This window comes from Triturus cristatus, chromosome 6 (genome assembly GCF_964204655.1).
Source record: "Triturus cristatus chromosome 6, aTriCri1.1, whole genome shotgun sequence".
Classification (NCBI taxonomy): domain Eukaryota; kingdom Metazoa; phylum Chordata; class Amphibia; order Caudata; family Salamandridae; genus Triturus; species Triturus cristatus.
The window spans coordinates 1,217,425,379-1,217,441,651 of NC_140589.1; the positions used below are offsets into that span (position 1 = coordinate 1,217,425,379).

General features: G+C 51.4%; 1 protein-coding gene across 4 annotated transcripts in view; it reads right to left on the bottom strand.

Moving 5' to 3' along the window:
* Positions 1 to 16,273, bottom strand: part of CDK19 (cyclin dependent kinase 19) — a 1,761,913-nt gene that overhangs the window by 111,133 nt on the left and 1,634,507 nt on the right. For all 4 annotated transcript variants that reach the window (XM_085612130.1, XM_085612131.1, XM_085612128.1 and 1 more), the window contains one exon: positions 1,668 to 1,737. In XM_085612130.1, coding sequence (XP_085468256.1) covers positions 1,668 to 1,737 — 70 coding nt within the window. The remainder of the gene's footprint in view (positions 1 to 1,667; positions 1,738 to 16,273) is intronic.

The window sequence follows — 16,273 nt, forward strand, 5'->3', positions numbered from 1 at the left end:
ACGAACTGCATTGCATTGCATTAGGACTGCATAGGATCATCTAGAATTGCTCATTAATACTGCAAGAACCTACAAGGGCTTGCTGGCCTAATAACCGGCAAGGTGAAATATTACAAATACGCATATGTTGGATTTTTATAGTGTGGTCTCATCGTATATCTTTTTATATAAACATTTCATTGTTTTTATTAAACTCGTGTTGAGTCCATTTGTGGTGTCATCATTGGGTTACTGAGAGCGGGGTTGCAAATACTTTACACACTTGCCTTGAAGATAAGCCTGGCTGCTCGTGCCAAGCTACTGAGGGGGTGAGCAGGGGCTATCTGAGAAGGTGTCCTTCCTTTCCCTGACTTAGAAGCAAGGGTCCCTATTTGGCCTAAGGTACCTACCTCAGCCAACTAGAGAATCCCAGTTCTAACAATGGGACATAATATAAAGCGTTGGTGCCAGTGCTTAATTTGAGCTGGTGGTTTACGGTGCTCAGCACCAACACCTAATTGCCAGCACAGGGCTTATGACAGCCTGCTACATGGTGGCGCTGTCTGGCTAATTTAGGTATTAGCACAACAGCTGGGTGTGATGTTTAGTAGCTGTGTTTGTACTGTCATTGCCAGCTGGAAGGGGCATTGTGTGGTGCAAGCTGCAGTGGCCTCCCGACGAGAGACCCGGCACTTATTGGTTTACAAATTAAGCACCAACTTGGTGCTTTCTGCACCAAAATCCTCATGTCCTGAATTTTCCAGACCTTTTTACCCTGCTGAATTCTGGCTGGTTGCCCTGCTGAAATTTATCTGAAGGGGGCGTAGAGTTTATCACATCCGGAAATTTCCAATTGTGGTAAATTTCAAACCACTTGTATTTGGGATCCTTGTGCAAATGAGTCTTCACGTAAGGATCATAAAATATTGAGGCACTTGTAACTGAGACCCAAGATGCTTTTTTCAATAGAAAACAAAAGGAGGAATACTATTGTATACTTGTAACTGTAACTTTCGTCTTCTCATAACTCCTTCCTCTGCTCTGTTTCATCACTCAGCAAGCCTGAAGATATCCGGGCAGCTCGAGGCTTTCCTACACACTAGTTGTTTGTGCCAACTCCCACCACTAATATCTTTTGCAATACTGTATATTTCCTTGATCTTCTCCACAAAGAGGTACTGGGTTTCATTAATGTTTATTACAACAGGGTTAGTACAGTGATGCCAAGGCTGGCTCAGTAACGAATAGCTGGTGTCATTAATTCACTCGATGAGGAGTAGCTTACATGATCCATTGTTACATGATCCTCTGTGGAAGAGGTGTGGCGCCGTGCGGCCAGGGCGACTGCCTCTGGAATCTGGGGATCACGGTTCGATCCCTGGCACCGGTGGCAGATTAGCCCAGCACCATGTGTCTCTGGGCAATAGCTTGCTTAATCTTCCCGACGGCCCCCAGCGCCTAGAGACCCTTACGGGTGATTGTTCGCGCTTTACAAATGTGGATTATTATTATTATAATATGGTTTATGTTTTTGGATAGTATATTAAACTAGGTGCTCTTTTCCTTCCCCCAGAAGGATTATTGTAAACAATGGCTTTACCAAGCCTGGTTCCTGGAAGGAAATCATAGCTGATCTTAACTCAACTTCACTTGAGGCCTTCGCCACGTAACAATGTATACCAACTTACGTTGTTCTTCTGAAATCCTTTTGAAGCGTTGGATATTCTGGCATTTTCCTGATGTCGTCCCAATCTTTATCTTCAAAAAGAAAAAAAACAGCAATTTGTTGCATAGATTTGCATGAAGGAAGAAAAACACTTTGCAGCTTTTTTTTTTTTAAATGTATCATTTAAACTTATACACAAAATCACATACAAGACCCCATAATCATGGGAAATAATCATGTACTTTATTGAAAGTAACATAATTGGAAGAACCAGCCAGTCCAAGTGAAAATGCATTAACTAATAATAGCACACACTACAAAGCATTCGGGTCACAACAGGGAGACTGAAAGAACAAGCATTTACAATGCAATGGTCTCGGCATTGTTATAGTTAGAGCTATTGGCATTGCTCATGACATTATTTTTGTTTATGTTTTTGTTTTTAAAACATTTAAAGAAACGGCATTGTTATTTACAATGTCAATAGCTTAATCTCTCTCAAATGTGAGACCTATTGCATTTGCACCCACACACAGAGCCACACACACAAAGCCACCCACACTCACAGAGCCACCCACACAGAGCCACCTACACAAAGCTATTCACATAGAGCAACCCACACACAAATAGAGCCACCCACACAGAGCCACCTACACACACACAGACTTACCCACACACAGACAGAGCCACCCATGCATAGAGCCACCATCGTTGAACGCCAGCAGAAGGTCCCCCGTGGACGCTTGGTAGACCTTCTGTTCAATACAGCCAGGATAGCTCTTGAATATCACAGTGATCTTGTTGGTGGCTGTTGCGCTAGAGCTGGTGGCGACGGCGACGTTCGTGACTTGCACGGAGTGGTACTGATTGTCAATAAGAGGGCAGGCCCCTTGCACTTTACAAGTCTGAAACTCATCTTTCAACGTCCTCAGATGAGGGTCCCCAGACAATCCGCAGTGGGCAAAGCGCCTCTGGATGTTCGCCCTGGTCACATAGTTGCAAGCCTCTGTGCGTGAAGGGCCTGCGGGGTCCCGGGTTCCGGCTGCAGAGGTGGGCCCATCGCTGGAGCAGTTGTGCTGTGAGAAGAGTTCTCAGATGCGAAAGACGGACAAGTGGTACACCAGGTCCCCCCGCAACAAGATGGCGAGCTAGCCTTTGTAACTGGTATTCCCAGACATGGGAGTTGGCGCTGGGGGAGTCCCTGCTTGCTGTGGGGTAGAGTAGCTGTGGCTGTTAGGGCAGAGCAAGGGGTGCAAAGCCCCACTCACCGTAGCCCCGCCCCTCGCCGAAGCCATACCGACGACTTCTTGTACAAGGACAGGGCGAAAAATATTCATCGGTTGGCAGGTTTGCACGAGGGGCTGTTTTGCATCTTAAAAAAGCACGGAACCATCTCACATTACAGTCTTTGTCTCAGAGATGTATTTTATGCAGAAAGCATTCTTTTAATTCCAGAGGGAAAATTCCAAATTTGCTAGGCTTATTGACTTTGCAAAGGCTTGTTTCGGTCGAGTGTTTTTTGACCAGTCGAGAGGAGGCCTTACTTGATACCAGTCACCAGTGTGTCATGTGCAACAGTTCATGCGAGCGTCCTGGTGTGAGCCTGGTGTGCGCCTCCGCCAGCTTCTCCGACATTCTCAGACTCATCACGTGTGCGATTGCAAACATGTGTGTTTCGAGCATGTGGTTTCTATCCCAGGCTGGATCTCACAAAGGATTAAAGGCTGAGCCTGTTGACTTGCTGAAACACTTACCCGTGACCTTCATCACCACTACCTCGGTGATGAGTGTTGTGTTCAACTCGCTGAGCCACTCACATAACAGTCCGTGTTTTTTGCTGACACGTCACAACAGCACTGCTGTTTCGTTATGTACGTTTTCCCGTTGCATCATGGATGCCACAGAGCCACTTACGTAACAAATACTCGTCTTCATGGAACGCGGAAGGCGATCTCGCAGGAACCACACGTATTCCCGTACCAAGATGGAGATTGTGCTGTGAACCAGGCAGGGACCTTGCCAACGGATGAGCAGCAGTTTTTTACGACAGTTCTGATTGGTTCCGTCCTGTTTTCAGGCCGAAGCTGGGGGAGCTGGAAGTAGCAGCAGTAACAGCAGTTGCAGCAATAAGCAGGAGAGATGGCGCACCTGGTCGCAGCCTGCAGGGACGGCGAGGAGGAGTTCCCATTCGAGAAGCGACAGATCCCGCTGTTCATCGACGACACCCTGACGGTGAGTGAGGGCGAAGGCAAGAGTGGGTGACCCGTGGTGCGAAGGTAGCTCGCCGACTTTGTAACCATCTTTCTCCAAGGTCAAGCAGAAATGCCTCGGAGAAACGCAGCGTCATTTTCGGATTCGGGGGCGTGTTTTTCTTTCTCTCCTCTTCCCATTGGCTGGAATGTTTACATTCCAGAGGACAGAAAGAAACGAAAAAACACGCCCCCGAATCCGAAAAAGACGGGGCTTAAATGGACAGACGCCCCTCTCCTCCAATGGCTGGCCTACGTTTAGGAAGCCAGCCAATGGAGAAGAGGGCGGGTTCAAGCCCCACTACTTAAAAACTTTAAATCTCGCCAAGCGAGACTGCGCAAGTGCAGCCTTCGCTAGCCGAGACCTAAAAAGGAATAAACAATTAGGGAGGAACCCCAGGCAGCAAAGACATAAACATCATAATAGGCTTGTTGGTTTTCAGGCACACCTGCCCTGTGGAGTCTGCTAAGCACACATCATTGTACAGTAGGTTTGCCCTCTGACTGTGGCTGTTCTTGTTGCAGTAAATAGTCTTGTAGTTGCCATATATTTTTGGGTCTGGCAGATGGTTGCTCTAATGAAGAATACATTTTTTCTGGTAGGGTCACAAAAGGAAAAGTTGGTTATCCATCTCCTAAATATCGGACAGCGCCTGCTGCTCCAATGAAAAGCAATTTTCCACTTCACCAGCAATAGTGCCAAGGTGGTAAATATGTGAACCCCTTTAGGCTCATCACGAACATATCCTCACAGTGCCAGGAGCGGGTCGGGAGCTAAAGTGGCCCAATTATTAATGAGAGCTGTGTGAAAACCTCAGTCTAAAATCCCCCTATATGGGTGCATGCCCAGCAATTAGCGCAAAATCGGCATCTTCAAGGTGGCATTTAGGACAGCGAGAAGACCTGGTAGGGTTCAGTTTAGCCTAAGAAATTTTAAATGTATAAGCTTGTGTCTGCGATTGGGAGAAACAAGTTTCGCTTGCTGACAGCAGCAGTACCGTATCTGGTCTGACAGTGGCCGGTGCAGACCCTGCTCCCCTAAGACGCTCGTCCCAGTTGGGAGGAGGGCCAGGTTGGTGTGATAAAGCTTGGAAACCAAGTGCCCCACATCAGGGTCGTCTTTCTCTTCTGCAGTGGGTCGAATTCCGGGGGACAAGGGGATAAGATGGGATCTGTGCATGCAATGCACTGAGCATGCACCGCAGTACAAAATGGTCTCTACTGGTAGCCACTGCAAAAAGTACATCATCAGCATAGGAAAGTACTGGGCCACGCGGAACGAGATCTCCAAATGTATTCAGTGCATGTCCTGCCAGGGGTGTCTGCCAGGGTTTTTTTAACAAGGGTTTCTCATGCAGGAGGCAAACAAGGGTTATCAGCTATGGGTAAGGAGGGAGAGAGTAGCAGGTAACCATCTAAGACTCGGAGGCGTTTATGCCACACCCAGCAAGAGGAAGAAAGCGCCTGGATATTGTTGGGAACCTGAGGGATCTCGTGAGGGAGGATGGCACGAAATGGCACCCTCTCCGCTTGGTCATACTCAGAGCTATCGTAGCAGTCGGGCATCGTTGTGGTACTAGTGATGGGCATACTGGCACAGCGACACTAGATAGTAAAGCTTCAGATGTAGCACGCCAAACCCCCCGCTCATAGTGGAGCATTAAAGTAACCCACCCCAATCAGGACCTAGGGCCCGGCCAGATTAATCATAGGAGCAGACTCCGGACCATGGCAAAAAAGGCATTGGCAAAGGTGACAGGCATATTGAGAAAAAGATTTGAACAACAAGAGCGAACCACCATTTTTATAATTGCAACATGACCTTCTAGCGACAGTGGGTGGCACATCCAGCCCTCGATCTTTGTCATCAATCTGTCGACTACTGGGCCATAGTTAAATCGGAAAACCTGCTAATTAGCCCGATGGACTTGAAGGCCCAAATATTTGACGGAATCGGTGCACCACTGTAGTGGAAGTTCGTACGTCACAGGTGATGTTGCCTCCATGAATGGGAATAGTTCTGTCTTCTCCAGGTTTATTTGTGAGCCAGACAGAAAACTGGAACAAAAAACATCAGCACAATGGAAGCTAAATTATCCGCAGGGTGGCGGAGAAAAAGTAAAATATTGTCGGCGTATTGGCACAGGAGCATCGGACCAGTTAAAAACTGCAAGCCACAATGGAGATTCTTCACCTGTAAATGCGGAACCAGCGAGTCCATAGTGATTATAAATAGTAATGGAGAGAGTGGGCAGCCCTGCCTCGTCCCACGAGCAAATGCGAATGGTGTGGTAAGGAAGCCATTGACCAGTGGTGGCTCCTCCATGGAGGAGCGTCACCCCCCCTGCCAGCCTCAAAACTTGGAAAAGGTTTATTATCATTTCATTTTTCGAGTTCTAGCCTCAGGGGTGGGGACATCGTGGGGGCAGTCAGGAGAGGGAGTGGTGGTCACTGCTATCAGTGCGCATGTCAGTTTGCCCAGCCGTCTCATGCCGGGCAAACCGTCATGTGCACTGAGCTGTCTCCAACCCACCTGTGTTGCTAGGTTGGGGACAGCAAAGCACAGGCTCCCAAGTCTCTCTTAAAGTGCAAATTCACAGCCCTCAGGCCAATCCTGATACTGCTTTCACACATGAGCAGAGCGTTGGGATTAGCTGTAGAGAAGCCTCAGAGCCTGTGCTGCAGCGAGGACTCAGAGAAGAAGAGCGGTCAGGTATGTTTTTTCCTGATTTTGCCCGACCCCCCCCTCCTTTCCCCCTATCCCCTCCCAGCCACTCCGCCCACACAGCAGCTGCTACTGCCATTGGCGCGTATACGTGGCAAGGGTTCAGAATAGAGGAGTTTAATTAGGGAGGTAAATCCGGGTGGCAACCCCAACTTTCGTAGCGTAGCGTGCAAAAAGGCCAATCAAGGGAGTTGAAAGCTTTTTTGGCATCAAGAATGCTACTGCAGCCAGAACGTCCAGTGATATTCTATTCAACAACGAAAAAAGGGCCTGACTGTAAGTGCGGTGGAATGAAGCCTGATTGCAAAGGCAATATAATTTTCTTGAGTAACAGTGACAACCAGGTGGCAATAATTTTGGCCAATGTTTTATTGTCGAAGTTGAAGAGGGATAGTGGTCTGTAGGAGTTAAAGTTAAGGGAGTCTTTGCCTGGCTTCAGTAGTGTAGGGGGTAGTAACCCGACATTTAGCGTTTCAGCATACATGGCAAGAAGATGTGGTGCCAGGAGTTGTTCATAAGCCTTATAGAAAACTCCCATTAGGCCGTCCTTACCGGGGGCCTTACAGCCGTCCAGAGAGTCAATGAAGTCTATGGTTTGCTGTGTAGAGATGGGTTTGCTTAGGAACTGCTGTTGCACTTTTATGACCCAGAGCATGGCGATCTCTGATAGATATTCAGTGACATCCCTGCCATCGCCTGTATAGCGGGAAGTGTATAAATGGGCATAATAATGCAGGAGCTCAGCAAGCACCGCGCTGTTATCCGTTGTGTGCGTCCCATCGTTGAGCATCAGTTCAGAGATGTACCCCCCTGTAGCGTTTCTAATGCTATTATCTGCATGCTTGCGCGGTTGCGCTAAAGGATCACAGGAGCCGGTACTTTATACTTTACACGCGGCTCCCAACTGCCGCGCCGAGGCCACGCCTATTTATTTATACCCGCTAGCGTCTGACGTCACGCGTCAGCGTTAGCGCACCCCGGCAGCGCGGAAGGCTAGAACGCCTCGCGCGCGCCGGACATTACACTCCTTCCAACCTTTATAAAACATTAAATCAAAACGCAAAATCAAAACCAACGATGAGTCTGTTACCAGTCTGCCAGTCCTTTCAGGTTACACCATATAGTACGCCAACTGGGACGATGGTGCCGGGTTCTTCCGCAGGCTGTAGCGGGATTGGCCGCCTCTGGGTAGGGTCACCTCGGGGGTTCTGCGCCTTGGGGTGTTATGCTCCTCCCGGGACGGGGAGCAGCCGGGCAGGTTACCCCCAGGTGTGGCTGGTATAGACTGGGAGTCACAATCTTCACCCAGACCGTCCTCCCCCTCCTGGTCTCCGCTCAGCTGGTCGGGGCCGGGTCCCTCTGGTTCGGCCCCGGGACGTGAAGGTGTCCCTGGATGGACTTTTTTGAAGAATGACACATCTCGGGTGACCGTTTCAGCTCCTCTTTGGGCGGTCACCATCGTGCCTGTCCGGCGGGTGACGATCCACGGTTGTTGTTCGAAAGGAAGTCTGAACTTGCTGCCTGGGTAGCGGTCCTTCACATACACTTGATCCTGCCATTGTATCGTGGACTCCTTAGCTCCTCTTCGTCGGCTGGCTTGGTCATTCGAGCGCGTCCGATTGGCTAGAGTCTTTTCATTAGTGGCTTGTGCCGGAATCCAAGTCGGGTGGTGAGGGATCGTGTCACTCACTATTCTCCCCATGGTGGCTGTTCCTGGCGCTGCCTCTGTTGTGACATGGGGGGTCATCCGGTATTCCCTCAGGAAACTGTAGATCGCCCTCTCCACTGGAGATCCGTCAGCCATGGCTATGCATATGGTTTTGTTGAGTGTCCTCATAAACCTCTCCACCTCTCCATTGGCTTGGGGCCATCGTGGTGTCACTTTGCGATGATGGATCCCCCAGCTCTTGAGATATTCTGCAAACTCCTGCCCCTGGAAGGGGGGTCCATTGTCAGTCTTGACCACCCCGAATATGCCATGAGTGGCGATGGTTTTCTCAAACTTCGCTATTACTTCAGTGGCTGTCTGGCTCCCCACGATTTCGACCTCTGGGTATTTGGTGAAATCATCAATGATGACTAACGCGTACCGTCCATCCGGGAGGTGTCCGAAGTCGGCGCTCACGCACTCCCACGGCCTCAGGGGGTTTTCTTCGGTCGCCACCGGGTGAGGGCGATCCGGCTGTCCTGCCGCTTGGCACCACGTGCAGGTTCTCACCGCCTGCTCAACCATCGCATCCATGCCAGGGAACCATACTTTGGCTCCGAGCCTGCCCTTCGTTTTCACCATTCCTTGATGCCCCCTGTGGGCGAGGTCTACTGCCTGTTGGGCGAGGCTGGCCGGCATGACCAGTCTCGGGCCATGTAGAAGACATCCTTGGGCGTCGACGGACAGTTCGCCCTTCACTCTCAAGGTGGATTCCAGTGTCAGCTTGGCTTGGGGAGTCCTCCGACTTAGCGACTCTTGGATTATTCTCCAATCCCCCGACCTGACGGCCTCCGCCGCTGCTCTCAAGCATTCCTCACCTTTCGACGCTTCTATGATTGCGGCTAGGCTCATCGGGAGGGGTCGTGACCGCTCTGTCACATACCGGACGTACTCCTCTGTGTCCTCTGCCTCTTCCTTTTCTTCCGTTGTGGCTTTCCGCGGGAGCCTTGACAGATAATCCGCCGGGTTCGTGACCCCCGGTTTGTACTCCACCCTGTAGTCGTACCCTTGTAGTTGGAGTATCCACTTTTCGATCCGGGGTGGCGGCTTCGAGCTGACCCTTGGAATAGAGGTATGAGGGGCTTGTGATCGGTTGTCACCGTGAAGTGGTGGCCGTACACATATACATGAAAGTGCCTGCAGGCCCAGTGGATGGCAATGGCTTCTCGCTCGATTTGCGAGTAACGCTGCTCTGTCTCGGTCAGGGACCTGCTGGCGTAGGCGATGGGGGCCCACTCTCCGTTGCTCTGAAGTTGAGTCAATACTGCTCCCAGACCAAAAGGGCTTGCGTCCACCGCCACATTGGTGGGCTTCGCCGGGTAAAAGTACGAGAGGGTAGTGTCCGCCGACGTTGCTTGGAACGCTTGCTCCTGTTCCGGGCCAGACAGCCACGTGGTCGGCGACTTGGTCAACTCCCTGAGGGGTTTGGTGAGGTTGGAGAGATCCGGAATGAAGCGGCCGCAGAAGTTGACCATGCCCAGGAAACTCCTGGCCTCCGAGATGTTTGTCGGGGCTGGGGCTTCTTGGACATCCTTCACCTTGTCTGGGTCTGGGGCCAATCCTTGGTCCGAGAAGGTGTATCTGAAAAAGCTAATCTTGTTCTGCAGGAATTGACACTTCTCTCGTTGCAGGGTCAGGCCTGACTACTGAATCCTTTTGAGGACCCCTCTCAACCGCTGGTGGTGTTCCTCTATGGTTGACACGTATATCAGCAGGTCGTCGCTCACATTAAGCACGCCGGGGAGCCCGCTGAGGACTTCTCTGATGGTATTTTGGAATACCTCAGCGGCACTCAAGATGCCGAAGTTGAGACGCCGATACCGTCTGAGGCCCACATGTGTGGAGAACGTGGTAATGTACCTCGAGTCCGGATGAAGTGGCAGCTGGTGATAGCCTGGTCGTAGGTCCATCTTCGAAAACCACCTGGCCCCGTTCAGCTCTCCCAGGATGTCATCAATGGTGGGCGTCAGGTGTCGTTCCCTCTTTACTGCGGCGTTGGGGAGGCGCATGTCCACACAGATGCGGACTTGTCCTGGCTGTTTCGGCTTCCTGGCGATGACGATCGGGGATACCCACGGGGTTGGCCCGCTGATCTTTTCAATGATGCCTTGTCTCTCCAGGGCCTCCAGCTCCTCCTCGACCTTTTGCCTCAGATGGAACGCGATTCGCCTGTGCCTCAGCGCCACTGGTTGGACCGACGGGTCGATGTGTAAGGACACTTCCTTCCCTTTCAGGCATCCAATGCCTTTGAAAACTTCTCCGAACTCTTCCATGATGGTATCCAGTTCTTCCTCTAGGACTGCCATGGCAAACGAGATCAGTCTCAGTTCTTCGGCCGATTGCCCGCTCAGCAGCATCCCACTGCCCTCTTCTGTGACATAGACGGTGGTGCTGATCCTCCTCTCTCCATGTTGCAGCTCTGTCTTGAAGCACCCGATGAGAGGGATGGGTGTCTTCTGGCCGTACGCGAACACTCGGATCTTCGCCTCTCGCAGCGGAGGCTTGGTGCGCGGTTGGTGGTAGACATTGGCAGCCATCAGCTCAATGGATGCCCCAGTATCAATTGTCGCCTTTACCTCCTGTTGTTGGACCAAGATGCGACATTTTGGAAGTCTGCGCTTCTTCTTTTGTGGCTGGTTGATCGCAAACACATAATGGACTGGGTACTCTTCGGTGTCATCATCCATGTCTTCGCTGTCCGCCCCTTCCTGCACCGCATGGGCCGCCTCTTTCTTGACTCTGGTGGACCGGCACACCGCCGCAAAGTGGTTTATCCACCCGCAGGCGCTGCACTTTTTTTCTCTGGCGGGACAGTCTTGCATGCGGTGGGGCTGGCCGCCACAGTATCCGCATTCTTTCTTCTTCGTCTCCGGTTGTCTTTTCCCTCCGGCTGGTCTCCCTTTGGGCCGTACCACGTTCACCGCTTCCGCCACCTGCACTTGTTCCGTCTTCACGGGACGATGTAGGGCTGCTTCCATGTGCGAGGCCCTCTCCTGCGAGAGCTCCTTCGACCATCCGAGGGTGAGGATGTCCGCGAGGGGCTTTCCTTCTTCCTGGAGGACCGTGACCCGGAGACTGGACGAGTAGCACCCTTGTATGATCTGCCCTCGGATCTCCTCTTGCTCATCGTGGAACCCACATGTGCTGGCTAACTCCTTCAGTCTGCCGTGGAATCCATCAAGGGACTCTTCCGCCTCCTGTTTGGCTTGACATAAGATTAATCTTTCATAGTCTCTATTCGCCATGGGTTCGAAATGGGCGTTGAGAGTGTTCAGCAGCGTGTGGTAAGTTTTCGGTGTTGCCTCCACAAGGGTTTTGTAGATGTGGTGGATGTCTTTGTCTCCTAGGTGGAGTAGCAGTGCTCTGCGCCTTTCCCTCGAGATGCCTGCCCCTTCGAAACAAATTTGTAGGCGGTCTGTCCAATCCCTCCAGCGCGGGGCGAGGGACGACGGGGCACCGTCAACGACAAACGGCTCAATGGCGGGAATCGACGTCATCTTGGCACGTGCGCAGCACGCGGTGGAAGCCGGCTACCTCTCCTCTTCGTCGAAGCCGATAGGTGGGCACCCCCTTGTGGGCGTCGCGCGTGGTCTCCCACCGTGCCTCTACACCATCCAGCGGGCGCGCATACCTCCAGGAGTCATCAACGGGACCCTCAGGGTGTTCAGGGGCTTGGGCGATTCCACCAGGCTTGGGCCTGCTCTGGTGTAGGGTGCGGCCGTCGTCAGGCTCCTCGTGGCATCAGGCCTGTCACCACCCAGGCGAGACATACCCCTCACAGGCTGCAGGATGGAGCTCCAAGGCTCTCTCAGTGTCTCCACAGGCTGCAGGATGGGCCTTCAGGGCTCTTTCAGTGTCTCCTACCGGAACCACCAGCATGCACCGCCGGGTCACCATGAGGAGGGGACAGGATAAATGTGTGGCCGATGTACCACACAGTGGGGCATATAGACATCAAAGCTGGGCTCGCTACACCCCTCGTCGCCAGTGTAGCGTTTCTAATGCTATTATCTGCATGCTTGCGCGGTCGTGCTAAAGGATCACAGGAGCCGGTACTTTATACTTTACACGCGGCTCCCGACTGCCGCGCCGAGGCCACGCCTATTTATTTATACCCGCTAGCGTCTGACGTCACGCGTCAGCGCTAGCGCACCCCGGCAGCGCGGAAGGCTAGAACTCCTCGCGCGCGCCGGACATTACACCCCCCTCTGCAGGCGCAGCAGTCATGCCAGTGTTCGCCCTGGCCATTCGCCTTACCCGCAGCGCCAGGCCCTAGTGTGTTTCCCCAAGTGTGCCACCTCCCGATCAGTCAGCTCCCAAATCTCATCAATGAGGGATGCATGCGTGACGCAGTAGTTGCAGGTCGTCAGGGCTCCACACTGCTGCATCATCTAAGTCGCGCAGCACAGTTTCAATTTGGGACAAGGCTCCTTGGATATCGCGTACTACACCTCAGTGTTTTGAGATACAGATCCCATGTACATAGGCCTTGAATCCTCCCAAAGTGTTGCCTGCTCTGCAACATATCCCACATGCAGTTCAAAGTATTCTCTTATGGGCAGCATTGCAGGGAAAGCGCCAACTGTGCTCTCTGCCCCCGCCAAATGGCATAGCCAGTACCATGCGAACTGAGGAGTGGTCCAATAATGTGAGGGGAAGATGGAAAATGTCACCCAACCTGGGAAGTACCGTGGACAATAGCAGCCAATAATCAATGCTGAAAGCGTCAAGCGTCTCGGACAGAGCAATCGTCGTACATCTCACCAAGAACTTTGAAGGAATGCGGTTTGCCGCTGGATGTAGTGGCCATGGATTCCATCAAATGGTCGAAGAACATTTTGAGGTCACCCCCCAAATATGACATGATCAGCATCAATTCGATCGAAAACTTTGGTGCTTCTACCAGCGATGTATTTGTTTCCTTTTCACAATTCTTAAAACGATAAACAAACGTCATCAAAAACCTAGGAAAACATACTAAACATCAAATGTATTATTTAGGCATGAATGAAGGCAGTCACAAGTATGCATGAAGACTTCACATGCAGCAATGAGACATTTCTTACTCACCCCGTGGTTACTCTGGGCCAGTGGTTACAGTTGGTGGGTCCTGGCACTCATTTTTGGGGACCGGGCCATATTTTTATCTTCAGACGTGACTCAAAGGAGACAAAGAAAGACAGGGGCGTAGCTATCAAGGTTACAGCAGGTGCAGCGGCACCGGGGCCTAGGAGTATAAGGGGCTTACAGCACTTGATGCTTTTTTGCTAGGAAACATGGGTCTGGACCCTCTCTCCTACTTGCATTAAAGCCCTGTGCACCCTTGCTAAGACACTGAACAAAAATAAGGGAAAAATAAGAAGAAACGGAAAGATAGGGAAACAGTAGCAGATGAAAAGAAAGAAGGAATGGAAAAGAACCTGGAAGAATGAAATTAAGAAAATGCAAGTGTAGGGCGTGAAAAAAAGGTATGAGGTAGAAATAAAGCTAGGCGGTTTTGGGGATCCGGGGATTCTGCGCCTCTACTAAGAACACTTGTAGGCCGCTGCACTTTCAGAAAATAGGCACTGCATTTCCCTGAGGAGCAGGCGCACAAACTAGAAAGCTCGATAGATGCACAATGGACACATTGTACATGACTCCAAAAGAGGGTGGAGAAAAATCTACTGACCCCTAATTCTGAAGGGCAGAGGAATCTGCCTGCAGGATTGGTGTTTTTGCAAAGTTTGAAGACGAGTACAAAGATCTGCATTCTGCCGAAGGAAATCCCAGAGCTGGCAAAAAAGGCAGCCGAGACCCCATGAGCCTGCGAAATCATGGAGACACAAACAGCCTTTTGTAAAACTGTTGCAACACGCATGAATTAGCAAAGCATTGGCAACACTTGCAAACATATATACACGCCAATAAATCAGTTTGGAACTGATAGAAAAATACTTAGTATGAAAAAAAAATGAATAGGTGCAGAATGCATTTGAAAACAGGCTATAGGCATTCGGAAGTGCCATTATTTATTTTGGGAGGCTAAGATCTTATAGTTGTTCAGAGTCATCCAAGCATTTGACAGAACTGGTGCTATAAGGTCTATTAATAGATTTAGGACGCAAATCTGTTTATTAATCGTAGCTAGCGTGGCTTAAACAACTAGATTGACCCATATGCTGAAATGAGGGCCAAGCATGACTTTTTTTGTCCCAGGCTCCGCAAAAACGGCCCACGTGCCAACTGTACATACATATGCCACTGGTCACGTGACCAGTGCTCTAACGCTGCCACATCTGGCCTGATGAGTCTTTGTATTATTACCTTTTATTGAGACTGCGGCCTTATTGGTTAATCAGTGATACCTCTCTTATTTCCTCTTGGAGAATATTTCAGTGAAATCACTTAAAACAGCCTGCTATATCACAAGGTAAATTTAACTAGTGCCTTGTTGGATTTTGTTTGGGCGTTCTGAAATGAGATTAGTTAAAATATTTAACAAAAGACACGAAATAAAGAAGCGTTGATGTATCCACTTTCAAGATTTGACTATGAAGTTCTACAACTGGCTTGTCGGGTTTCTGGAGGGGTTGGCGAGGAGGATGGGATGAGGAAGAGGCGGCCGGGCTCGCGTTTCTCTGTAGTGGGGTGCGCGCCTGTTGTGCTAGACGTTCCCGACTGCGGGCATATGTTGTGGGGGCCGCGCGCTCCTCAGGCTCACACTGCGCCCTGAGCAAGGGAGTCCCTTGCACCGCATATACACAGGCACCTTTACAGGGGAACACACACACAGCGACCACCACTCGCCCGCCCCATCAGCCGCAATTAGGCTCAGTTTACTATTGTGAGCGTTGCCTCATGGTTTGGACGAACACCCGTAGAGGGGTTTGCCCTGATGGTTACTTTGGCCTGTTTGGCCTGGTTTTGTGTTTGATTGTACGTTTACACGATGTTGTTCTGATGGGTTATCAATGCAGCTCCCTACGTAGTCTAGTGACGGCCCTCTGCCTCCCGCTCTGGGGCAGTGTCCCTGGCCCCTGCCGCAGATCTCCACTTCGGATCTACACATGGCTGTTACCAATGTAGTCACGTGGAATGTCCGAGGTATGCACACGCCGGCGCGCAGGTACTCGGTCTATGCATACATGCAGCGACACGCAGTGGCCATAGCTCTCCTGCAGGAAACGCACATGACACCGAGGGAACTGGACAGGCTGCGCATGCGCTGGAGGGGACAGGTGTATGGCACTACATGCTCGGCGCACGCTAGAGGCACGCTGATATGGGTGAGGGCGGGTACCCCATTTGTTTGTTTGGAGGTGTTGGTGGACCCGGAGGGGAGGTATACCCTGGTACACGGGAAGATTGATGGGCAACGGGTACTGCTGGGGTCCCTTTATGCGTCAAATGTAGAACAGCCCTCTTATCTGGCCGGTCTGTCGACGGCGCTGGCGCCATACGCTGGCCTTCCCTGGCTCTTGGGAGGAGATTTTAATTCCATCCTAGATGTGCACTTAGACCGGTCCTTCCCACCCCTGCGGAGCACACAGGTGGGGTCGAACGCTAGGGCCCTGGCCGCCTGGCTATCGCAGTGGACCCTGATTGACCTGTGGCGGAGCATGCACCCCGGCGACCGCGTCTACTCATTCTATTCAGCGGTTCACGGCCTCCATGTTCGGTTGGACAGGGTGGTGGGTACCCAATCGGTGCTTCCGTGGGTGGTTCGGGCGGAATATATGGGCCGGACGCACTCGGACCATAACCCCCTCATCCTGGGACTTCGTGGCGACCGGATAGACCTCCGGTTCCGACCTGGCGCCTTCAGATGGTGGCTTTGGAGGACTCGGAGTTTTGTGCCTCCCTGGGTACGGCGATCGAACAATACTTTGACCTAAATGAGGGCACCACGGATAGTGAGTTGTTGGAATGGGACGCCCATAAGGTGTATATTAGGGGGCACTGCT